Here is a 27,240-nt window from a genome sequence, read left to right as displayed (position 1 = left end):
ACACCAAGCCCTGCATGGATTATCCTCTGGGCTCAGTGGAGAAAGAGACTCAGTCAGCCCAAACACAGGTAGCCCAGCACACTGAATATTTCCATTGTGATTCAGCCAATTTAACACCTGGTGTATCCTAACAGTCGGGGGTCAAAATAAAGAGGACAGAAGATCGAAGCTTGTGGGTTTGTGCATGTCAGGGTCCGGCAGCTTCACTTCATCTTTCTCCATGACATGCTCACTTGGACCCTGGTTGCCCATAGTGTTTGTGTGGTCAGAGAAGCCAGTGTTGGGGCGTAAAAACAAGCTGCATCTCCTTGGCGACAACAGAAAGCAGCAGCTTGCTGACATGTGTGAGGAAAGCGTGGTGATTATTAGTTGTGAGCCATAAGAGACGTTGCCGAGGGGAAAAATGTCCCTAAGAAGTCTTGGCAAAGCGTATCATCAAATCAGGTGGGAGGAAGCTATAGGGAGAAGTGGGACTAATATTATAGCATATAGGACTTTTGAACTCAGGTGACTCTGAGGCTGCTGTGTCTTCTTAGAACTAGGGGCTGTTAGTTCACCTGCCAGGCTGCAAGCTACAGACAAGATGTTAGCCCCATTTTGATGTAGTGTCATATAAAGCAAATGGTCCAGGTGGGTAAAAGAGTGCTAAGAGTGCATTGCAAAATTGGGGGACTTAAAAATGATGCAGTGGAGACTTTTAGGCTTAATTGTAGGTAAAGCTCCAATCCTACAGTCCCCATGATGCAATTTAAGAGCATATTTTCCATAGTTCTTCCCTGCCTGGTCAATTTACACATCTTCTAACCCCACCTTGTAATTTTGTATGCAGGCTGTCCAGTAAAGTTGAGTAGACTCCAAAATGAAGTAAATCTGGTGACATCACTGGGGTCTTTTTCTTAGACATGACAAAGCTCCCTTCAGAGGCATCAGAGACATTATATCACTCTTTTCGCAGGCTGTGTAGTACTCCTCTTGACTTGTAGACTGACTTTGATGTTTATTATCAGTGGTGTTCTCATTTAAATGTTACAGCTGATTGTAAATTTCAGTAGCATGTGTGGTAAAATGAATTCTGCTGCTGGTCTCAATCATTAATGTAGAATACTGGTGCAAAACACTTAGTAATGCATTGTTTAAAGTCATAAAATAGGATTTTAACAGCCATTCTCCAAAGCTAGTGCCTATTAAATTATCGCATTCTTTATTATGCAAAAATGTCAGTCTGCTGTTTTCTCAAGTGTACAGTGTTGAAAATCTCTTTCTGATTACTCCTCAAATGTGTCTTTCTGTAAATGCTCCACTTGTGGACCAGTGAGCTGCACTTCATGCTGCCAGCTTTGTTTTCAAGAAACAGATATTTGAAATAGATGTGAAGCAGTCCATGTGTTGTAGGGATTATGTTCTCGAAGGGAACATGAATGTTAGGAATGTATCCAGCACAGCTGACAGTTGTGATTGTTACCAGAAATGTAGGTTTTATAGCTTGCTCTGCCTCTGGTCTAATGACCAGTTCCCCTCAGAGCCCTTGTTGTGCTACACAGCAGCACTGGTGGTGTAATATTCTTAATGTAGCTGTAAATCCTATTACCCTTCTTTTCAACAATTTGTCAATCACTTTGGTGATGGAAAAGTGGAAGAAACTATGGTGCTCAGCAGCCAAAATCTCTATCTGAATCTTTCTGTTTCTTAATCTCTTATAATCTCTCTCTGCTTCTGTCAGTCTCTCCATCTCTCTCCACAGCCATATATTTGAATGTTTGCTCCAGTTCTCTGCTGTATTTTTCCTCTTCACACTGATTCAGAGTTTATTTAAAGGCTAATACTGCGCACAATTTCACCTTGAAATCACATTTTTTTCTAATCTTAAACCATAAACCTAACACCGTAACTGTTACTGCGCTAACACAAAAAGCAGTTTGTTTGGGATTCCTCCTTTAAATCCACTTCTGTTTGTATTGGCTACTAGCTGAAGTGTGTTTGGCTGCAGTTTATCACCCCACTGGGTCAAATTGTAGCCTGTTGTTGGCTTAGAAAAGTCTGTGAGCCATTGATTCCCCCCTGGGCCCTCTGCAACAGATGCAGAGTGGCAGTGAAAATTGAAACAGGAGTCTGCTACCTCTCATAATTCCATGACAGTGAAATGAAACACTATCTCAAGAAAGCAATCAGACTCTCAAATTACCTTTGGTGGGGGGGCATTGTTTGCAGATCAGCAGAACTATCCTTGCTCTGCCCCTTTATATCACTGTATCTCTCTCTGCCTCTCAGACGCTCTGCGCAGTAATGAGTGGCAGCGTGGTGATGTTGTGTTGATTTATTGCATGGTTGCCCAAATGGAACTTGGATGGAATGTGTCTGTCATTGGGGCGTCACTTAGAAAGAAACACCTGCGATGCCTAGGGACAACTAACTGCTCCGTCAGGAATGGGTTCCCATCTGAGCCCTCGGTACATCTGCCATACATGCACAGTGGCACACACACACACACACACACACACACACACACACACGGATACACATTTGAAAGCACAAGCAAAACAAAACAAAGCAATGTATACTGTGTATATTATGTAGTTTTCATCTATCAAAATGCCAGTCATGGCAGTCAAGTACTATAAGTACCATTTTTAGGAACTTACTTAACTTTAGTATTTCCATTTCCATTTGCTAAAGTACTTCACACTTGAAGGAAATATTGTAGTTTTTACTCCACTGCATTTATTCAACAGCTACAGTTATAGCAACGAAATGTAACTTTGCTGAGCAACAGGGGCCTCTGCAGCCATGACGGTAACTACGAACAGTTAAGCGTTTTTCATGCACAGAAAACAAAGCCTGTCAGATTCCGTATATTCCTCATGATGCCTGGCTTCTGGAGCAGGATGTACCGTTGCTGTAACAAACACGCCAAACTCTGTTTAGATATTTCCTGAAGTTTCCTCGCTGGATATTGGAGATGAACACTAGTTTTTAGTGACTTTCAAGTCTTTTTAACTGATCTGCAGTTCAGCTTTACTTTTGAACTTGCTGGGCTTGATTCCAGCAGCTTGACCATTTGACTCTCCCTCACTTATGCACTTCTCGTGGAAGATCATACCCAGCACCATTCTGGTATCCCTATTACAAGTCAGTGTACCATCAGGATGATTCTGAAGCTGTCATTTTAAAGTTACATAATCTTGCTTTAACAGTGATGGGCAGTACACCTTACTTAAAATGTTATAATAATGTGATGACCATGTTCAGTAACAAGTAATCTGTAGGATTACAATTTGAAATTCCCTTATTACATTACAGTGACGCTCCCACTGAGTTACTTTGACATTTGGAGGTTGGGTAGAGTTGGAGGGTGTATAATCCTCTGAGGCTAGAACTTGTGGTGAGCTGTGAGTTGCCAAGGCTAAACCAGCTCCTGGATGGTCTAGTAAATCCCTCCAGTAGCTGCCTGTGAAACCACCAAGCCCCGTTATCTATTTCTACTGCTGTTAAATACAAAAGATGTATGGGTTTGGAGGAATTGTAGCATAGTGACAAGTAATTAGTAATATAATTACTCTTTCTATGAATAACGTGAATGATTAATTGATTAAAATTTTCATATAACTTGCCAAACAGTGACAGTTTTTAGTTAATGTAGACAAAACAGACCTAACAGTAAAGTAATAAAAAGTACCACAGTACACCCTGCTACCAAGACACCACTGCAGTATACCAGTGCTTAACCATGAATGCTCATACGTTATACGCACAAGACTGGGGACATTGTTCACAAGGTGCTGAAGTAGCGTTGTTTCAGTACCAGCTTTGTGTCCTTGTCATTGTTTCCCAGGGGCACTCTGGGAGGAAGGAAGGAGGAGAGAAGGAGAGCAGTTAACAGCTTGATCAATGGAAGAGATGGAAGAACACACATTCACATACACAGACATGCACACACACAGAGACACATACACGCACAGCTGTGGGTGCACACAGACACAAACCCATAAACAGATTTCTCAAATCCATCACTGTGAATAAAGGTGCAAAATGAAGTGAAACTCCATCCCAGTGACCAGATTTCCTGCTGTCTCCTCAAAGCAAAAAATCTTAATGCACACTTTTATTCAATGTGGCACTATTACTGCAGTATGAACCAAGCTCCTGTGTTAGCAAGTATTAGGTATACAGGAGCATAATATATATATATATAGGGGGATTTATAGACAGAGAGATGCATGAATGGGCAAATGAACACATTAATTAACAAATTAGATGTTTTCTCTTTGAGCGCCAATATGCTCAATGGGCTGGAGACAAGAGTGACATTTTAGTCAATGAAATCTAAACTAATTTAGAAAGCAAATGAACAAAACACGCAATTAAAGACATTACACCATGTCAGTGTATTTTCATAATTGGCCACAATATATTGTATGCTATTTGCAGTAGCTTAGAGCAGTAATTGCCAGCAAGGGGTACTTGTACCCCAGGTGATACTTTAGCAGTTGTACAGTAGTTCAACTATTTAATTTTTAAAAAATCCATATATCCAGTCAGATGTAACCCCTGAGCATGTTGCAACAGAAGGTATGTTAAAACTAGCTGGCTAGCAAACAGAGAAGCTGAAACAGTTACATAGCTGAACAATAATAAACAGTTCAAAATTTTTGCTATTTTTTTTAATAGATAGGTAAAGTAATGGATAATCAGTTGAAAAAGCTTCCTGAATTTCAATATTTCAGCTGACTAAACTACTTTAGTTCAGCTGAATGGGCTGTGGGGGTATGTTAGACAAAAAAGGTTGGGAACCACTGGTGTACAGGTGAGAAATGAACCAGATGACCCTGAGAATCATGCGTTAGCCCTGCAGAGGTGTCCTTGAATAAGACACTGTATCCCTATCTGCTTCAAGAGCTTTTCTATAGCTGCTTCCCTTATGGAGATCAATAATGTATCACATGAATCATTAGTTCACACACAAGGGCAGAGATCACACAGTTCTTGTAATTATATGCCTCTGAAATGCTGTGACAGCCCGTCCTCCAAGCACTGACAGACCTGACAGATGATCTCTCTTTTTTTTTCTTAATGATATTTCTGGATACTGAACACCTCAGCTAGAATGTATTGGGGTTAAGTGCTTTGCTCAAGGGCACTTGAACTGTTGATGTTTGAAATATAGGGATTACGTAGTAGCTTTTTTTTTCCACTGAGGATTTCCCAGTCACAGGTTCACCTCACTGCATCAGAGACAATACTTTGAATTCAGTGTGTTTAGTTTTGGTGGCTTCTGCGATAAATAGAGGTCAAGGGCAGGTTGCCTGAATGAATGTGAAGCAGACTGAGTTAAGCTTGCCTTGATAAATAAAAGAAAAATTCATGTCACTTTTTGCACCATAAGCACAAGGCACATTCCCTTTTATTCTCTCTCTTTTCCCCTGCAGACTAGTTCAGTGCAGTTCTTAGCAGGCTCATTGGTGTGAAGCTGGTACTGTTCGTGGTGTGGCATTGGGGTACACATCGCTACTAATCGCCGTTCAGGGCACAGGCCCAGCTCACTGGCCATGACACCCAGGGTGTGGTGAATCCTATCAGTCCTCGGCAGATCCTGTGGCCTCCTCTTTTCACAGCCAGCGATCTGTATAGTTGGGCTGTCATCCGCGGGGTCAACAAAGCACTGTAGAGTGGGTATTAGCTATATGGCTAATCTTTATGGCACCGTTTGATCAAAGAGGGTTTTCACAATGGCCTTTTGTTTGCTCAGGCAATGTTTTTGAATAGTCCACAATGTAATGTGTATGTTTGTTTTGGGAGTTGAAAGTTGGGTTAACTGCTTGATTGAAAACTGCAGATAGACACTCAGTACAGGAAACAACGTGAAAGCATGACAGAGACAATCACCTCTGCCAAAATTGGTCTTTTGCTGTGATTGAAAGGGCTGGAAGTAATCAAACTGAGGAAAATCTTTCCTTTTCCTTCTCTGTCTCTCTTTCTACCTTTTTACTTCTGTCTGTCTCCTGAACTCCATCCACAGCTGTGCCTGGTGTGATTAATGGCAGCCATTCATTAGCTTGATCAACCACTTTAGCAGAGATTATTAATCAGATGCTTATTTAAATGTCACCGCTGAGCAGCTGAGAGGAAATGAGGCCACTGGGAAATTGAGTTTTTGCGTGTGGGCTGCTTTTCTGTGTGTGTGTGTGTGCACTCTTCATGTTTTTTGTCCTTTGGTACCTGGAATATTGCCACACAGTGATAACCATGAGCATCATTCACATGCTGTTTCACATACATTGGGCTCAGCAGCTAATACTGAAGGGATATGTAGCAATGGAGCCTAATGTTCAATTGCAAATGAGATGTATTGTGTCTCATTAATAAAACATAGTGTTGTGCCTGTATTACAAAGAGCAATACAATACTTATGGGATTGTACAGCTATTAGAAATTTGCATCTCCTGACAGTTGTGCAATGCTCTGTTTCATTTGCGTGTGTGCTCATTTCTGTGTGTGTGCATATTCTTTCTCAATAAAGGACATTTCCCACTGCACAGCTAACAGGGCTAATCAGGACCTCCTCACCATTTGTTTCAGAATTTTTTACTTGAACAAATTCTTAATGATCATTTTTGTGTCTGTCAGCCAAACTGAATTACCACTGCCGCGCTGCTAGTATTATAAACATGTTTTTGAAGCAGTGTGATGAGCAAATTTGAGCTGGCATTTGCAAGCTGCTTGTGTTTGCTTCTGGGGGGCATTTTGCACATAATTTCTCCAAATTCAGCTCTGTCACTGTGAAATCTCGCTGGTCTTTGCTGGCAATGCTTTCATATTCAGATATATGCCTACTTCCACGATGATGTGGAAGTAGGTATATACCTTTATATATATATATATATATATATTCTTTTTTACAGTGCTTTGCTCTTCAAGTAGCTCAATATGTGCATGAACAGCGCTGTAGGGCAACTTAAAGTCTGTGTACCGAGCTTTAAAGTGAGCATTTTCTCTGTTGCGGAGGGTAAATACAGTAAGCCCCAGAAGATTACGCTCTTAGCAAAGCTTTATGACGAGAGGAGAGGGTGTGGCCATGTGTGGATGTGCTCTGAATTCAGCCTCAGCTCAAGCATAGGCATTTATACAATGCAGTGGAGAAAGCAGGCACCATAGAGAATCTGAGGTATGAATACAGTAGCAATACAGGAAACATACTGCACAGTATGCTGTGTTGAAATTTCTATCTGTGCTCACTGTGTGTGTGTTAGGTATTTATTATTATTCATGCAACATACAGCGATGCTTTTGAGGGGTTACGTTCACCCTGTGATCAAGTATTACAACGGAACTGACGCATTCAGCTTATAAATAGCAGGGTTAAATCACCTGCTGTGGAAAGAGTGTCTGTATTTTATATAGTTCATCAATCATTGTATCAATCCATGTAATTGATTGAATCGATTAATCAAGGAGGGCAGAGAAGGATAGGAGGTGATTGATGGTGACAGGGATGGAACCGACCTGATTGAAATTCAGGAGCCAGAGTCTAAAAAAGGTCAAGGGTCGCACCAGAGGCATTTACAGTCACAGCAGCCTCTTGGCGGGACCTTTGTTGCCATGTTAAGAATAGCCTTTATCACAAGGTGCCTGTGTGTGTGCATCCCTCTGTAGATACATGCATCTATTCCTCTGAGGTTGCTTGGCCTTGTGATTGTGGAGGGTTAAGTGATGCCAAAGCCCAATAATAAATCTCTGGTGCAACCGGCGCTGATGACCCGAAGGTCACTGTTTCATTAAGTGACTTCCACTTTGATTTTCTCATCCTTCGTGCCTGTCTGCTTCCCCAACCGCCGACCTTCTCGCTACGCACACCTAAACATCCTGTGGAAGGCAACATGGATAGGCAAGGATAAAGAGGATGGAGGCTTTTGTACATGGTACAAACATATGTGCTTCAATGAATAGTTTGACATTTTGGGAAATACTGTACACTGACTAACTTTCTTGTCAGAAGTTAAATGAGAAGTTTGATACCACTGTCATATCTGTATGTTAGATGTGAAGCTGGAGTCAAAAACAGGTAGTTTAACTTAGCATAAAGACTGGGAACAGGAGGAAACAGCTAGCTTGGCTATAAAGGTTTAAAAAGAAAATCAACAGCACCTTTCACACTCAAAAAATAATAATGTTTCATCTGCATAAAAACAAGTTGTGGCTATGTGGCAGTTAAGCACTGACTATTTCTTGGCCAGACAGATAATCCTTTGTTTTCTTGTTAATGTCTTTTTTTTCACCATTAGTTTGAGTCTCAGGAAACATCCATCCATCCATCCATTATCTATATTGCTTATCCGTTAAGGGTCACGGAGGGGCTGGAGCTTATCCCAGCTGTCATTGGGCGAGAGGCAGGGTACACCCTGTACAAATCGCCAGGTTTCAAGAAACAATCATTTGCTCTTTTATACAATTTCTTTACACTTTATAGATCAAGACATTTATTCATTAATGGAAAAATAATCAACTGATGACACAATAATGAAAATAATTGTTAGTTGCAGTCATACAACGGTTATAACAGTGGTGGATTATGTGTTTTCTTGCTGAAATATACAGTCACATGTATCCAACGCAATGAGTCATATTTGAGTGAGTGAAATCAATACAGTCTGTGCATTTGTCTGAATAAAGAAAGAGGCTTGACAGCTTTGATTCCCTTCTGTGGGAACTAATAGAGGAGGAATTACAGTAAATGCCTGTGTTTTGCTCTTGAAAGAAAGAAAATGCAACTTACCACCCCTCTAGATGTAGAGAGGTTGTGTGGGTGGATTACTTTCAACTGTACAAACCAAGAATTATCTTCCCCAAAAGACAAAAAAAAAAGAAAAATGTTTTCACTACCACTTAGCTGTCCAAGGCCAGAGGAGCCACTTGTACTTTTGATCGAATCACTTGAGCTTTAGCTGAAAGCAACAATTAATCCAGAGGGAAATGTAGCAAAAGCCTCAGGAGAAGCTCTTGAGGAGACACTAAGCACCTCTCCTGACTGCTTTTGTGTTCACATGAATGTTTTACTATGTCCCGGTTGGTATTGAAAGCACCAAGGAGAGAGGGTTTTTTGCGGCCTTGCTGGATTTGTCACAGGTATTCAACGTTGTCTTCTTCTTTTCACCATAAGGGGAGGTTCATCTCCTCTGAATCCCCACCAGACCACCGCTGAAATCGGGCCGAGAATCTCTCTCCTTTGATTATAGGTTTTATCCAGCAAATGTCATCATCAAACACAGTAAATGCTCATCCTCCCTCACCCACCATTTCATTCACCTTTTTTTTCACCTGGTGTTCTGTCCCCAGGTGTACAGCCTTGCCAGGTATATAGAACTTGCTCCTCATGTCCACACAGTGAAGTTCTGATTCATGTCTAGACAGAAAAATTAGGGCATACATACAGACAAAAAAAAAGTGTGACATTTAGGCAAGGTGTTCACGCTGTGCAATCAGAGCTCATTTTCCACACTGAGCTCAGTCAGTGGTCGCCAATGTCTCAATCTGGGCTCAGATTTAATGTGAAACCTTTTTTGTGTTTCCTATTTCCGCAGGGTCTGTCCTCAAATGAATGCAGCCTGGAGCTCTCAGCTAACGGCATATCTTTGAAAGCACAACTGCTCTGTCACTATGGAATAAAAAGGAATCAGTGGGAATGTATTTAATGCTGTGGAGAATTTTTTATATTTTCTTTTTCAAAGTCAGTGCTGTATGTCATAGCATGGCGATAAGGTGACATGTGGTGCCATTATTGTGGAACATTAGCTGAAAAAGTCTTAGGACAATAATCCTTTTACTGCTTCAATGGTTTTCTTTTCTTTTTTTTCCTTTATCATATTAAGAAGTGTGACTTATTTGCAGTAACTTTTTCATAAGTGACGGGAATGCTCCTAACAATGAAATCCTTTTCCTTGTCTTTGTAGAAGTGATATAAAATCCAGCTTGAGTTTGGTAGGCAAAACACACACACACACAACACACACACACACACCACACACACACACACACACAGTATGTCCTTGCACAGCACATGTACCGAAATGATGACGTGAAAGAACAGCGCAGACTGTTCAAGAGTCAGTTTCTGTCTGGTGTGAAGTCATCTGAGGACTGATATTGAATCTTTGGGAATAAGAGACGAGACTGTGATGTTGCACCAGCAAGAGGAGGTAACACACCTCAGCGAGGCCGGGCTTGTTGATGTAATTTATTGCAACATTATACAGAAAAACTGTTTAAAAAACCTTTTTCGCTTCAAGCTGACTTTCAAAACTTCCGCTCCCCCTTATCTTATTCACTTGACAAAATGTATGGCCTTAGCTTGGCTTTGTTTGAGTATTTTTTGTTCTCAATGTGGAAAAGTTTGGATCAAATTCATAGTCCCCAGCGGTCTGCAAAAAATTTCTGAAGCCTTTCTTAAGGACATTTTTAATGTTTTTGCTCTTTCATTTATCTCTGTTAAGCTTCAGCTCTGTTTTGCTCTGACACTGCAAAATAGAGCAATGATAAGACTTCAACTTAGTGGGTGAGCTCAGAGGAGTTCTTACTCACATTTAGTGTTACAGTCCAAAAACATAATCCCTGTTGTGTTCTTATTGTGACCTACAGTGTCATCAGTACTGTAAGTCAGCAAGTAGTAGTAGTAGTAACATGACAGTGACCTTATTGTCAGGACCCATGCCTGAATAATTAATATGTAGGCAAAACAACAGGTTTGCATGGATTTGATCCATATACCAGTGATTTTTACAGCTACTTTTCCCAATCTACCAATCCTAATTAAACCAAATTACTGTCAGTGTTGCTCTAACACACAGCTGCAAATTTTACTCATTAACATGTCAAATGAATCTCCAAGAGAACATCTGCTGCATACTGTAGAGGTCTGACTTTGGTCCTTTAAGTTTTGCTTGCAGAGCCTTAATTGTCAGTAAGTTTGGTTGATTCCATATTTTTCACCAGTACAACTCTAATGGAGGCTTTTTACATTATTTTAGAAGTGTGGGGATGTTGTGATGAACTCATTCTCGTCATTGTTTACAAATATTAATTAAGAATTCAGATTTAGTTCTTGGGTTAAAAACAAAAACAAAAACTACACTTTGTGAGATTTTGAAAAAGTGTTTTGCAAAGATGTCTTCAAAAATGCATCACAAGTGCAGGTTCAAACGAGGAGCCACACTCTCAGGAGCCCATGGCCTTTGAGCAAAAGTTTTTGACTTGTGACAGATGATATGTGTGACAGCTAAAATGCCAACAGCTTTCATTTAAGTGACTACAAAGAGGAGAGAGGAGCAAAGCATTTAAGGATCCCAAAATAATTTAGGAGGGATGGTGGCTATTTGTAGTTTTTCTTGGCAGGAAGTCGCTCAGTACATTGTTACACCTTGTTGTTTTCGCCTCTGTGAAGATCCTTGATTTTGTAATCATGTATTAAAAATGAATGCCCCCTCTTCTGCTCTCTCCTCAGATCCAGACTTTGCAGACTTGGGAGTACCCCCACCTCTGCCCTGTAGGTATACTCCTTCTCTCTCTCTTTCTGCCTGTGTTTCTTCCTTTCTCTCTTTCTATCTCAATGTCTTTGTCTCACTCTCTTTCTCAGCACTCTCTTTATCTCACTAACGCCTACACTGTGTTTCCGCCAGTTATATTTTTTCCATTAGTTGTGTAATGTATGCACGTGTGTCATATTTGTGAGCCACTGCGTGTTTGCTCAAACCACACATGCATACATGTGTGCATGTCTGTATGTGTTTATGCATCTGTGTGTGTTTCAGCCTGTCAGTATGACATGGTTGGTCCAGAAGGTATCGTTGAGTCCCATCAGATCACCAGAGACGGGAAGGCTGGCGCCGGCGAGGCCGTCGACTGTAAATGGTACATCCGCGCTCCACCGCGCTCCAAGGTTAGTGACACAACCTACGCTCGCATCCAACTGTGAATTAGATTTAAAGCCAAATTCTGAAATGTCACATAAAATAAAATGGAAATGAAATTGTATTCCCATCAGCTGGATTGATGACAGCAGAGCAAAGTTACGTCAGACAACAAATCAACAAGAAAAATAGGTGCTGCGAGACTGTTATATTGTATATCTTCCTCACTATTGATTGTGAAATTTTTACCTTCAGCTTCTATTGAAATGTTGAGTATTTTTTCTTATTAATTTGCTGTCTCCATTCAGCATCCATCTGCACATGCAGCAAGATCAGTGGTTGCATCAGGAAGCTTTGATATTGCATGTGGGTTTGTCTGCAGCTGTCAGCAGTATCGCAATGTGAGTGTTCGTGGCTGCGGGGGGACTTGTTCCCCTGCTAGGGTCAGACAGATAGGCAGAAGGGTTTACTTGGGGTCAGGCCCATTTTTTTAATCAGCAAGCCATTGCCAAGAGGAATCGAGGGATGGCAGGAGAACGAGAGAGAGATAGAGGGAGAAGGAGAGGAGGGGAGTGAGGGGAGACCGGACAGACAGAGAGAGGGAGGGAGCGTTACGGCTGATGAAATAGTGTTGCCATGCAGTTTGACCCTAAGGCCTGCAACAGCCTATATTTGTTTTCTCTGCCAGTGTTTTCCAGGCTGCCCTGCATGCATACACAAATACAGGCATGCATACACATATATACGCACACACACCTTTCCTACATCTAATACACACTAGACATGCCTCCTTATCTACCAGAGGTACCCATGCTACATTAATGCTATGGGATTAAAAGTTTCCCAAGGGTAGAGCAGCAGTGCAGGAAAAGGCCACATTTTATAAATGCTATAACTTCTCATATGAGTCTATACAGCCTGATCATATACGCACATACACAGTCCAGTCTGTGACTGCAGTAAATCCACCACTGAAATAGTGTTGGCCCTCCTCTGGGTGCATTTAATTTAACAAAATAAGACCACATTTTTACTTTGACTTTTATGGTTAGAGCAATTGTTTCAAGAACAGGAAGTATTATCAGGCGGCAATTTGAAGATTTAAAAGGCTTGGTCACATTTATGATACTGTAATTTTAAATGGTGAGATAAATGTAAATGTAAATGTATCTAAATTCAGACCAGAGAACCCTCCTCTAACCATAAGACTGCCATATGTTACTGCAAAGAATGAAGTCAGTATGAAATAGTGACTTAATGTATAAGTTTTGATTAGTAGAACTTATTTGTCAAAGTGAGTGCGCTCTACCATTACTCCCAGGAGTGAGATTAGGCAGCTGCAATGTCAGCTTAACCGTGTTACTATTTGTTTGACTCACTCAGTGCCTGTTAATATTACAAGATGTGATCCTTTCCTGTTTTTTTTAATCATACAGTCATGCATATTAGGCTGTGTTCCATCCCTGATGAAAACTTTTATTTGCTTCATAGTGCTTTTTCACACAGATTTTTCATTCTGTGCTGCAGGCGCTTGTACTGTACACACACACACACACACACACTGGTTTACGATATGACTGGCTGATAATATTTGTGTGACTGTGATTTATGGCCACAGCAGTTGCTCTTATCTGGCATATTCTTTGGGTTGCATATTTTCTAGCTAATGCACTCATTTCCTTTCAGAAATGTCCTTCAAATTCAGCTACTTTAAGCCCCAAGGCCACAGGAACTATACGCCTGCGTCACCCAACCTAGAGCTATTCTCTTCATCATTAGCAGTTGTGTGGAGCTACACAATAAGTGTAACATTGAAAACAAAGCACCTGAGAGGACCTGGCCCAGGTTACATGTTCATTCAAAAAAAAAAGTAGCATTGATTCCTCAGTCCCTCTAAGTGGATTGCATAAGTCACCAAGTACATCATGGCTACCAAAGAGGGCCATAAGTCAGTTCTGTGTGCATCACATGCATGCATCCGTGTGCATGAAGCTGAGGCGACAGAGTTAGAGAGCCTGGCAGTATGATGTATTTTACCTGGTCGGAATCTGTGTCATATTTCGCCCTGCAGGGGCGTCTCACAAGGCGAATCAGGGGCCAGAGGCTGACAGTCATTGGCACTGATGGACAAGGCAGCAAATAAAATTTTTAGCACAGATCTATCACACAGTCCTGAAGCTCTCACCTCCGTCGCTGCTGCTCGCGCTCAGTTACACATAAAATATATAAAACTTACAGTATCTCCTTTTGTCTCCTTTGGTTTCTCACTTCATCTCTGTCTAAAACACACACATTTGTGCTCACATGCTACCGCAGTTAAGGAGATGCAGAAGATGCCACCCCCCCCTCCACCCCCATCTATCGCTGTGTGTGTGTGCATGCATGAGGTTGCGCTGCATGCAGGGCAGGGCTTTCATTTCCCTATGCTGATACAGTACTGCACTGTACCCAGTGTGCCAGAAACAGCAGAGATAATGACATCCTATACCGGAGGCTCTAATTAGACTGCACCGGAGTGCTCCAGAGAGAGAGAGAGAGAGGAGGAGTGGGAGGGGTTGAGGGGGGACAGAGGAGGAGGAAAAATGTGAAAGATATACTTAATAATGCATTTCATCGAAGATCTAAATGTATAGGGATGGAGGTGAAGAGGCAGATGGCAGAGGGAGGGATGGCGTATAGGTTGAGGATAAAGGGGAGAGACTGACTGAAAGATATACCTGCAAGTAAGCAATAATGACCATGTGTTGTTGCCAGAAGTGACAGCACTGCACCAGCTTTAATGCCATAATGTGATTGCTTTACATTGCCATGTGTCATTTTAATTACAGCTTTTGTTATAAATCAATTTCTCAGAAACTTCCTTGACAAACCAAATTAATGTAAAAAAGAAACCGGGATGTAGTCAGTAGCAATCCTGAACAGCACAATGTCACCTTTTTAATATGTGTGTGTAATGTAAAAACCTAATTGGATACTAAGTTTGTCAAAATAACAACTCTCCTCAACTGCAGTCTGTTTCTCTCATTACATTTCTTCCTGTTGGTGTGTTTGTTTAGACAGCTGTCCAGATTCAGCTGACAGTTGTTAGTTGTAGAGGAGTATTTTTACTTGCCTTATTTTGACCCGTAAAAGTTAATGCGTTTTCCACAGGCATCATTTGTGTCCTGTCTGTTTTACAGATTTTTTCCCCCCACACCTGCCTGCAGTGTCTGACACCGTCTGTTTCTTTTCATGACGATAATGGCCAAAATATGGACATTCATTCTGACTGTAATGAACAGTACAAACACCGTTACAGGCGCCTTTTAAAAAGCAGTGCGAACATATTCTTCCCAGTCAGTGATGGATTCTGCGCCATTATTGGGCGCTGCAGAATCAATGAAGAGGTAGCCTGTTTTCCTGCTGCAGCCAATCTCTCGCCTTACAAATTGGTGATTGTATCTATCTGATCCATTGCCATCATTTGGCTTTGTGATGCCATCTGCACTCTGATTTTTCTTCATCATTGGTCAGTTAGAAGAGTTCAGCAACAGAAGCCCCAAAAAACAACCTCAAATAGCTTTTATTTGTGTATTTGTTGGTCTCTCTTATGTACAGTGAGGGCTTCATCATTGACTTTCCAGTCAAATCCAGTAACTGGCATCTGTCAGACATAACTTTAGTGAATGTAAAAGTTGAACCAAGATATCACAGGCATGATAAATCACAATTATTCGTTTTCATGTTTAAACTCAGCAGGATGCACAAATCCATCCACGGAATGGAAACAATTGACGTCTGTGAAACCATTTACACCATTTCATGTAATAAAAACAATACATTTTCCATCTTTTGCATCATAAATGGTGCATGTTGCAGCATGGTGTAATGTCTTTTTCCTTTTATCACTGGGTTAACCCACTCCGCCAATGTAGCAATAATTGAAAATGCTTAAAGTGCTGATAGCACCTATCAGCACTTTAGGCCATGTCCAGAAGCCACTGTCCTGCACTAGTGTTTGAGATTTTACAGTTCACACTGGCAGTGGGGCAAGAGTAGTTGGATTTTTAGTACATCTATGGTGTCTTAAGTGTACATCCAGTAAATAGATTTAGTCAGCTTTGCTGGATTGGTTTATTTTGCATCAGTACATCAAAAACATCTGTCCTGTGGATCCTACTGCACCACAACCCCTATTCTACCTAAAAACATCCAGGAAACTTGGAAACTGTCCTCATGTGAGAACAAACCCATGAGCTGTAGCTGTAGCATAAGGGATACAGCAACACCTAGGGGCATTAATATGAGAGTCCTAATTATTCTCATCTACTTTGAGAATAATTATTACCTACTACCTTCTTGTGAAACTGCATCAGAAGTCAGGAACAGCTGCACTCATCTTTGATGTTAATGCTACTCTCATTTAAGTTGTGAAAAGCTGACAAAGACCTTATGTTTAGTCATACAGACCATGTATGGCCTGAAAATAAACAAGTGATTCACCAGTGCATTGAGTTAAATGTTTCAAGTACAGTTCTACGGCTATGTAAGGTTGCATTTAGGCACTGTAGTGCTTTGAGCTAAATGCTAGTGTGTGTTAGCATTTAGCTCAAAGCATCAGCATGCTAACACACTCACAATGTCAGCCCATGTTGTTGTTAAGCAGGTATAATTCTCACTATGTTCATCACTACACACTGTATGCTTTGTGTGTGGGTGACAGCTAACTCACCTAACTGCTATGGCTCGCATGTGTGTGTGTGTTTGTCCACACCAGTAGCATGTCTGCTGCCAGCCCTAGCTTTCTACTTTTAGTTTGCCTTTGACAGTGGCCATCAATAATATAGTGTTTGATTTCATTCTATTATAAATTCAATTTATCTGTGTTCAGGGGACAAGAAAGCAAGAGGCACACAGAGAAAGAGAGAGAGAGACGAAGCACACCAGAATACCACTGCCCCTCACCTTCAGTGACAGTGAACTTTTATGTAATGTTGCTGGTATGATGTCAATATGATTATCAACAGATAGCAGATAAGGTGTGTCTCACACGAGCTGTGTGGCCACTCTAACCCATTAAAATGGATGCCAAAATGAATAAGAGGATCTTCCACAACCACCACACAGGCAGTGTGTTCCAGGCCTTAGTGCTTAATTTAGCTTATTAGCATGCTAACATTTGGTACTAAGGACAAAACACAAAGCATAGCATTCATAGCATTGTCATTAGTTTTCCCATTAACCAGTGTACTGGAGAAATTAAAGTGTTGAACTGATGATGCTACTAGATGAGTCAGGGGACTCATAAAGTGTTAATTGTCTCAGATCCATGAATGTACAAAAATGTTGTGCCAATTCATCCAGTAGATGTTGGGACAGGATAAGTGAACATTCTCTGACCTACTAGTGGCAGAAGATTCAAAACCGGTCAATATGATCCCTACTCAGGGGGCCATGAATGTCTGTACAAAAGTTCATGGCAAGCCATCCATCTGAGGATGCACAGCAGAAATTCAGCCACCACCTCCCTTCATGACTCCATCTAGAATCAGTTATGATAGTCAAAATGGGGGATTATGCTCTTTAATGATGCTAAGTTCATTGCTTTAATCAGCAATCAGCACTAAATGAAGTCTATTCAAAAAAACTTAATGTGCACTTTATCAACAATGTTTTGTGTTTGTAATTAGTCTCCCCTGATTGAATTAACTTTTATTGGTTACAGACTGCTGCATTTAATGCATTCTTTGTGCTGTGTGTAGAAAACTGCATGTCTAATTTGGCTGCTACTAGCTGACGATGGAATGACTGGGCCAAATGTCCTAATTAACATGCTTATTGGTACTTTTTCCAATTATTTGCCTCTTGAACTCTAAAACAAATGGAGACAAATTTGGCCGAGAGCACGTAACCATAACCTTAACCTTGACTATAACCTTAACAATTACACATTAAGTCTGACTTATTTGGCAATGTGCCACATGGAATAGAGCCATTTTTAAACAGCTATCCACCCACTTAGTCAAAGTGATTTGACTATAGTATATATAGTATATATATTATATATAGTCAAAGTGATTTGACTATATATATATATATATATATTATATATTATTATTTTTTATATTATATTTTTTTTTTTTTTTTTTTTTTTCACCCTACTGACAAAAAATTAATAAATAAATTATGGACACTTAGATATCTACCATCTCAAGCTTTCACATTTCAAGGCACTGTACTGGAAACCCATGCAATACTCAAGAGACTACAACAGCACTCCCAAATGATGCCTGGTAAAAAATGTCTTCAAAGCCTCTTCCATCCTCCAGCCTGCAGGGATTAAGACATTTATATCAATACAAGGCCATATATTCTGTGGGACAAATTAAGTTTAGAAAAGGCAGATGCTCCCCCCGCGTAGTATATGCATAGATACATCCATCTTTGCATTGTGAAGCCAGTAGTGACATTGAGCAGTATTTCATTCCACTATCACAGCAAGACAAAAACTGCCCTGATTCTTGTGACAAAGCCAATTTAGCCAACAAAGTGGCAGAATATGACAAATTTTTATTAGATGGAAGATTATTGACACCAGTATCAGACCTCAGGGAAATTGGCTAGCTTGTTTTCGACCTTCGATCCATTTCACTTGTCATGTTGTTGAAGCCGAGTTGACATTCCATGGTCCATTATCCTGCTCCATCTGCGGCTTTCGTCTTTGGGCATTTAAAGCATCACATTCCCCTGTCACAGTTCGGGAGTGGTCCACTCATTAACCGTAATGATGGCAAGTGCTGTGCGCAGCCGACCAGAACCATAGCTGTGATTGGGTGATCTCGCCCTGATGAATGACTGACAGACAATGATGCGGAGGCAATCAGGAAGCTGTTGTGAAGAGTCAAGGTGGATAGCAAGGTGGATATTTCACTCAACAAGGGATTGTTAGGATAATAAGATAGTCCATATAGTGGACACATCTGTCATGGTTTAAAAGTCTTTGTTATATACTGTATATGTTTGGAGCCAGTTGAGCTAAAAGTTATTTGAATTTCAAAGAAATAGTCTCTGTGTGAAATGAACTGTAAGTGGATGACATTTTCTTTTTTTGAACATCCAAAGCTTGTGGCAAAATGTCCAAGGTCTCCTTAAAGTTTAACAAGGGTGTAGGTTTTTGTGTAATGTTTTATCTCAACAGATTTGGATAATGAGTCTAAAGCTAATAGACTCTGTCTGTCTCTGAGTCCTCATTTGATATGCATATGTAATGACTTTGCACAAGCTGCAGTCTGTCAGTCTTATTTCATTACAGGACTGCTATATCAGGCACTGGGATAATGAGTAAGATGCACAGGCAATAATAGGAAAGAGCTGAAATCTCTTTCCTCTGTTTTTATTCACCTCTTTCCAAAGTCATGTCCAAATGTTGTAGCGTCCTTTAATTTTCCTCACTTAATCTCTTCTTTTTCTCTTCATATCTTCCCTCCACTCCACCTCCTTGCACTGGACAGATCTACCTGCGTTTTCTTGACTATGAGATGGCCAATTCCAATGAATGCAAGCGCAACTTTGTGGCAGTGTATGATGGTGGCAGGTGTGACTTTCTGACATGTTGAATCTCTCATTTTAATATATCATACAGAAGCTCAAAGCCGCCATAATTAATTTTTTTAGGCCCCCTATCTCATAATCATGGCTTAATTGTCTCTTTATCTTGAGATAACAAATTACATTGTATGCTTTTCATGTGAACAAGACTTAAATATTTAATCATGTCAAGGCAATAAATTAATGCCTTTGATAAGATACAGTCCTTTGACATAGTATGTCCATGTTAGGTGTGTTAGATCGATACCACCCTGACATTTGTACAGGAGATATGCAGCTACAGCCAGCAGCTGGGTAGCTTAGCCTAGCACAAAGACAGAAAGCAAACAGGGAGTTTTGTTGTCAGTGTGCAAAGCTCTCAGACAGTCACTGCACCCGGCCAAGAAATACTCAAGAAATACAACAGCTTGTCACTTTTACACTTTTTGTGCTAATAAAAAAAAGTAACATGTGTTAAGTAATGAGATTTAGAGGCATTGGTAGGTGAATTGCATTACCTTTTGATAAAGCAGGCTAGCTGTTTCTTTCTGTTTCCAGTCTTTATGCTAAGCTAAGCTAAAGAGCTGGTATTGCAAATAAGAGAGTGGTATCCATCTTTTCATGTAATGCTCAACAAGAAAGCAAACAAGGGTATTTCCCAAACTGTCTCTTTAATAGAATAGGCAGAATACAACTTCATAGGCAACTACTTGAAAAACAATAATTTTTTATCTCAAGAGACTCATATATAAAAATGATGACAGTATCTGATATGTTCAGATAAGGATACAATGGAATCATTAACGACAAATATGAGCTCCCGAACAATCTGATTTGTTATCTTGAGATAATCACAGGATAATGGGACTAATACGTTCTAAGCAGCCATGGCAGCTTTGAATTTCTGTTAAATAATGTTGATTATTGAGATGCATAGCAAATTGCCTGTGCTACTTGATAATAAACTGCAATCTTATCTCATCCTGTCTTGCTTCAGTTCGGTGGAAGACCTGAAGAGCAAGTTCTGCTCCACGGTGGCCAACGACATCATGCTGGTTTCCACGCTGGGTGTCATCCGCATGTGGGCGGACGAGGCCAGTCGCAAAAGCCGCTTCCGCATCCTTTTCACAACCTACCAAGAACGTAAGATGCTACTAATACCTCCTCTCACTCACAGGCTGTTGTTTACAGTGATGCAACATGACTCACCTAATGAGAGAAACGTTATTAATCAGACCACCACTCCATGACAGCGACATTGACGCCAAAATAAAATAAAACCGGGACTAGACTAGTCCCGGTTTTATTTTAGTAGTAGCCATTAAAGTAAGATGGAGGCACAGTGACCACGTTTATGGTGAGTTATATCAGATGCCATTCATTGGAAAGGTGCTGTCAGAGGTTTCCATTTAGTTTTATGACCATTTAAACAGCACCAAGCAGGAAACCAAGGAACATGATTTCCATTACAAGGAATATTGCCTTTGGGTGATATTATTGGTGGATTTTAGCTCAACTCTGCACAGCTACCACAGGTGGTTCATCTGCACCAGTTAATTCCCTTATTGTAAAAAGGTAAAGAGACCAAGATAAAGAGAGATTGAAAGAGAGCGACAGAGCCTGAGACAGAGAAATACCAGGGAGAGCTACAGTATGTTTGCATCTACCCATTTTCTTTGAGCCAAACACCTGGAAGAGATTAAAATTCACACACACACACACAGAGAGAGAGCTTCCTTCTCTCTCATTCGCTGGCTTTTCAGTGAGGGAGCCTGTAGTTTGACAGGGGTTACAGAGGGCAGTCTTTGTACTAGTGAGGTGAATGAAGAGGGTCTGAGGCTTATGAGCACACAGTATGTCAGTGTCATTCAAGGCCTTTTAATGCCACAGATACAAGCACATAGTTAAACACACAAACTCATACCGCACTGTTGAGTGTTGCATTTTTGAGGCTTGAGGAGGAATCTCTCTCAAAGCAAACAGACTGAGATAAAAAATGAAAACAATAACCGGCTGCTAAAAAAATAATTATAGAATCATTCAAATACTAGAATTATGTAAAATTTATTCAATCAATTCCCCAAAAATAATGTTTACAGTTCCAGTAAAATTTCAAAGAGGGGCTTTGGTCTTTATTTTTGTTATGGAAAAAGGAAACTCCATGCCAGATGCTTCTTTTCAGAATGCTCTATTAATGCAACAGTGCGTCATATTGGGATTATGGTTATTGAAAGAGAGAAATAATGCATCTAAGATAAAGGAATGTACGTAGAATGGTTGTTTAAAAGGGAGTTGAATTTGCTTTTCCACCATACAGCATGGTTGATTGGATTTATTGAATGTCATATAGTACAACCACAACAATAAGAAACCATCTAACCCTGAAGGACAATCAGTTGGTGTGCCTTTTATATCTACAATATGTCTATATTGGTTGTATGTGTGTGTTGTAGTGATAAGATAAAATAGTTTAGTAGCTAGCTTCTTTGGAATAGGTGTGAGCAGCTGAGTTGTTTGTGTTGTGAAGTCAGTGTCCCTTTTGTGAGACCTTTTCACCAAGCAGAGCCAGGATGTGCTGTTGCCGGGGCAACGCTTCTGCCTAAGTCACTCAGGCGATCCCCTTGCCAGACCTCAGCCTTTAGAGCAACATCCACCACAGCTCAGCAGCACTGCACCAAACCTGTCAACAGTCAATGAACAGGTGTATCAGAGCCCTGACAGGCAGACCCAGTAGAACAAATAATTCAGTCTAGTGTGCACTCTTAACTTCTTTTTAGTGCTGATCAACTTTCTGAAAAAGTAGAACGCTATACATTGGTACTTCACTACTGGAGTGATGCAGCTTTTTTCAAATGCAGTAGCATTTGTTTAAAGAAAAACTGGGAATATTAATTACATTTCATACTTTTTAAAATATTTAATCTCTATTTAATTACATATGTATAAGATTTAATGACAATTAAATTTCATATACACCTTTATATTATGTTTATGTATGATTTTACTTATTTTTAGTTGTTTGCATTTGTATGCACAAAAAGTATTGTACCAACTTGAGTAAGTGAATAAGATTCCATCTGAAATTTATGGACATTATGTGATCAGGATTTTAAAGGAATAATCCACCCTAAATAGCCCTTTCATACCCTAAGACTACCTATATCTGTTATGTAAAAATGTACCAATTTTTGGCATGTATAGCAAGTATTAATGAGCAGATTTAAAACAGCCATGACGCTCGCCAACTAAATGTTCTAGTGAGAATTAAATTAGGCAAAAGCCTTCTATACCGATGTCAGTTACTCAGGAGAGAAAACCACAATCATCATTATAGTGTTTTTGGATAGTGAGTGTTTTAAAATTGTGAGATGTGGTTGAAAGCTCTGGAAAAAGCTAGTAAGGGCACCTTCAGTTAAATGTTTTGTCAAAATCTGGATTTGTGGTGCAAACATGCCCATGACTACTACCTGTACTACAAAAGCACTGTGGGAAGTTACTTAATACTACAAGTTAGTGTGTGGGTAGTCTGTTACAGGTGCACTAGCTGGATTTGTAGCTTATAGGGTGGTTTTTACAACAAGTGTTCCCTTGCCACAGTAGATCCTAAGCCTTTATATATTTTTTCACAGCTGCTGGTTCCCAGTGTGACTCGCAGCTTTTAGAGAACCATTCACAGCTGCTGACTCCCAGCGAGTTGCTCCAATGGGAAAGCAATGTTCCCAAACGCAAACATCCACTTTTATCGTCTGTGCTGTGTTCACACCTGCTGATCTTTCTCTGTTTCCAGGCTCAGACACACACACACACACACTTACACACAGTCTAATTCAGACCTCCAGTGTAAGATTACACAGTTGAAGTATAAGAAAGTAAAACCTATCTTTACCCAAGAAGCAATTATGTCTTAGGTGATAAATTTGCTTGTGTGTCATCTCAGCTGTCAGCATTGTTACGCCTCATCAACAGATACCCGTCTCTGGGGTTGCAAATGGAAATTTGCTCTGGCTTCACTACACACATCACTTCTCATTTCTTGTAAAGCTTCCTTATTGTACGCATGAAAGCACTTGAGACCAACATAATACACTGATGTCTGCTAACATATGGATCTTTGCTACGTCTTAGATCAGATTACATCATCTCTACACACTTGTTATCTTGATTGCTTTGGGATTAAGAAGAACACTGTCTACTAGTTATCAGTTAACGGTAAACAGTAAAGTTTGGCTAGTGTATTTATACTGCATACAGTGTAATCCATAGCGCATAGCAATACTTGTATATTAAATTTCTCTGCTACATGTATGAAGTCAAGCAGAGTAGTCATATTAGTCAAGGCAAACCAGTTTATTTATAAGGCACATTTACAAAACAAGTATTTAACAAGGTACTTTGCATAAAGTTTTAAAATACAATTTCAGATGAAAATAACTATAATGGACAAAAATTGAGGCAATGTTATTGTTATATTAAGTACCAGTAAGGGACAGTTGTAAAAAGGTGGTTGGATCTGTGGAAATAAATGGGGAAGAAGAAGAAATAAACTGTTTCTATTCGAAGTAGCTTTTAAATCTATTCTACAGTGTATTTCACTGATAACCAGTGAGAGGACACCAGCACTTGGTGATCTGTCTTCTTGGTACCAATGAGGAGCATTTTTAACTTGCTTCAGGCAAGAAAGTGATAGATGACAGACTCATGCATTATTATTTTATCAGCCACATTACTTGTTAATTAATTTAGACAATAATGGCAAGAAAATAAAAATATAGTATTGATGACTGCAGATGTAAGTGCTGATTAAAGATCATTATTCCAAAATGAAAACAACACTGATAACCTCAGACAAAATCAGGCAAAGACACATCATCACCATCTCCTAGAAATAGCCTAACTACACTCCCATAAAACAAAATCACACAAAACACAAATCGATTGATGATTATTTGAGTTGAAAAATTCATGATAACCATGTGTGGCTTCCAGCGCTTCACTACAGAAGCCTCTCTGCTCTTGGAGCCCCCCTCTGCAGAGACACCCAGACTATTTTCATCAGCCACTCATTTAGGAGTTAATTTATGCTTCCAGCAGTGGCTGTGAATGTTTCTGTGTGGGCAAAAGGGCACTTTTATTACGGAATGTCTTGAAATTAATTTTGCAGGAGATTAGTGTGGATCACGCTCTTTATAACGTCTGGTCTCGCCCTGTGGTGTGTGGAGGAGGCAGGAGGACTCAGCACGAGAACGAGAGGGAGTGGGCTCCCTCTGGTGGTTATTCACAAAAAATATTGTTGCAGTTTTGGCATACAGTATACAGTATGAAAGTAAAAAGATGAAAAGAAGAGAAACAGAAGTGGGGGGAGAAAATGAGGAGAGGAGTATCAGAACACACACAGAGAGCCAATATGGCTCAGGAAATGCTGGCAAAAGCCCAGACAGGATGGGATAAAGAGAGAGATAGAGATAAGTCACTCTAATTTGGTGTGTTATTATTCACTTGGGATGAGTGCTGGGATGAAAACAGCCATACATCACAGTGGTAACACTGTCAAATAGTCCCCAGCTCTGCCATACCACTGGCAAGCTGCTTTAGTACGCAGTGCCAGTGAGTGTGTGAGAGAAGGGAGGGTGGGAGATAAAGAGAGTGAATGAGAGACATACACAAAGGAAGAAAGAGAGAGAGGGAAGGACGTCTCCTCCACTACCAAACAGCTAGCAACAAAATAGAGCCATCCATTATATTCATGTCAGTGGCAAAATAAGTAACTTTCAGAACATCTGGTAAATGAAAGTAGTTTCAGAATACTACCACATACTTCCTCCCTGGCGGATGGTACATGGTTGATTCTTTGATACTATTCTGCAGCGGTGGAAATCTAAACCAAATACATTTACTCAAGTGCAGCACTGAAACACAATAGGTGCTTGCACTGAACTTTAAAGACAAATACAACCAGAAGTGAAAATGGTTTTTGAACTAATCTACTGATGCGAAAATCTTCTAAATCCAGTATTGTCATGATGGCGCCATTGTCTGCAACGGCCTCTGGCAACACAACCAGATTAATTAAAGAAATAACTACTTCTGTATAAATCATATAATAATCCAAAATCTCTACAAGTGAAATTACATTGTACTATACACTGTAGGTTCAGTAAAACAAACTCTTCTACCCTGTGGTTAACTTGTCATGCCACTGTATTACTGTGATTCACAGTAGGAAGCAATGAATTGGCCAATCAGATGGCTTATGCATTAGTACGATTGGTTGCTGAGAGCAAGGGCACCTTGGCTTTAAATTATGTGACTATATGGCAATGGAGCCTGTAACATTATCACGCGGATTTTATGACCATGTCCTGCTGATGGGTGGCTCTACCTCTCACACAGGTTGTAGACGATGGTAATGTTGTGCATCAGACAGGCCCGCGCTGTGAGGGCAGGTGTCATGATGGATCATGTGTTTGAGGACATGCTCATGTTTATTGCCTGGTTTATATTTGCGTTGACAAGGGCTGTGCACCGAGGACAAATAAACAACATCTTCCATAAATACAAAGGATTTGTTTTGTTTTGTTATGCATGCGGCTGATTGTGAAATGTCATGGCTGTCTCTCCAGACACGACACACACACACATGCACACATCAGAGGACATACACACATATGCACATATTCCAGGAAATTCATTCATATCCACAAGTTGTCTCTGCAAATGTTTGAAGAGGAGGATGAGGATGAAAATTCATGAAGAACAGATGGGTTCAGGGGGAACAGGTCTGATTTGAGTAATGCCCATCCAAATTTATTTCTTCAAAATCTGGCACACTGGAACTCCTCTTCAGCTGTATTTCAAATACTGATCTGTGCTGCAGCAAGTATCCTACACATTTGCTGATGTTAATGATGAGAAATTCACCAAAAAGTAGTCAAACTTTTCACTGAACTGTTTCTGTGGCTTCTGATTAGACTGTACTTGAGTAAGTACAGGATAATGTTTCTGTTAAGAGAAGATGGTACACCGATTTCTGTAATTTCTCAATAATTAAAACATAATAATCTCTCATTACTATTGTGTTAATTTGCGCTCTTCTTTTCCAGCTCCATGTGATGCAGATGCCTTCTTCTGTCACAGTAACATGTGCATAAACAACACGCTGGTGTGTAACGGCATGCAGAACTGTGTCTACCCCTGGGATGAGAACCAATGTAAAGGTGAGACGTTACATCTCAGCTCATTTCACCCCTTTGTTCCACACAAACCAACATTTGTAGGTTTATGATAGAAAGGCGCAGTAACTCAGGGAAGAAATGTGAGAGAATACATTTGAATGTTTCAGCACCATGGACAGCGACATTAAGCAATAGAAAGGGTCTGCTGTTAGCACTACAAGATGCTAACTAGCAACAACAAGTGGTGACACTTGTTCACCCACTTGATTTTTGATAATTGGCATTTAGCACAGTTGAATATAATTTTATTTTTCTACCATTTAGCGTTTTTTTTTTTATTTAACTGTCCTAATTTTTCAGTCTTTTCATCCAGAGAAATACGTAATATCTTAAATAAAGCTTTCAGATGCTTTAATGATTGTTTTTTAACATTCTGGATTGGCAATGCAAGGATTGTAAAGCAAATTAACTTAGTCAGAATTTGTTGGTTGAATTATTTGGTTCATATAATCCAATATTAAATATACTAATGAAGTGTATATTATACTATAGTATTTATATATATGACTATATTTTTTATAAACAACAATATAAATACAATCATACAA

The 27,240-nt window shown here is 40.1% G+C and overlaps 1 protein-coding gene across 4 annotated transcripts in view; it reads left to right on the top strand.

Moving 5' to 3' along the window:
• Positions 1-27,240, top strand: part of neto1l (neuropilin (NRP) and tolloid (TLL)-like 1, like) — a 67,682-nt gene that overhangs the window by 32,727 nt on the left and 7,715 nt on the right. For all 4 annotated transcript variants that reach the window (XM_051066588.1, XM_018674020.2, XM_018674024.2 and 1 more), the window contains exons 5-9: positions 11,489-11,530; positions 11,796-11,923; positions 19,385-19,467; positions 20,458-20,603; positions 26,561-26,674. In XM_051066588.1, coding sequence (XP_050922545.1) covers positions 11,489-11,530; positions 11,796-11,923; positions 19,385-19,467; positions 20,458-20,603; positions 26,561-26,674 — 513 coding nt within the window. The remainder of the gene's footprint in view (positions 1-11,488; positions 11,531-11,795; positions 11,924-19,384; positions 19,468-20,457; positions 20,604-26,560; positions 26,675-27,240) is intronic.

Source organism: Lates calcarifer, linkage group LG24 (genome assembly GCF_001640805.2).
Source record: "Lates calcarifer isolate ASB-BC8 linkage group LG24, TLL_Latcal_v3, whole genome shotgun sequence".
In the NCBI taxonomy this organism is placed as follows: domain Eukaryota; kingdom Metazoa; phylum Chordata; class Actinopteri; family Centropomidae; genus Lates; species Lates calcarifer.
Note: the sequence above shows the minus strand (reverse complement) of the source record. Positions and strands in the feature narration are given on the sequence as shown.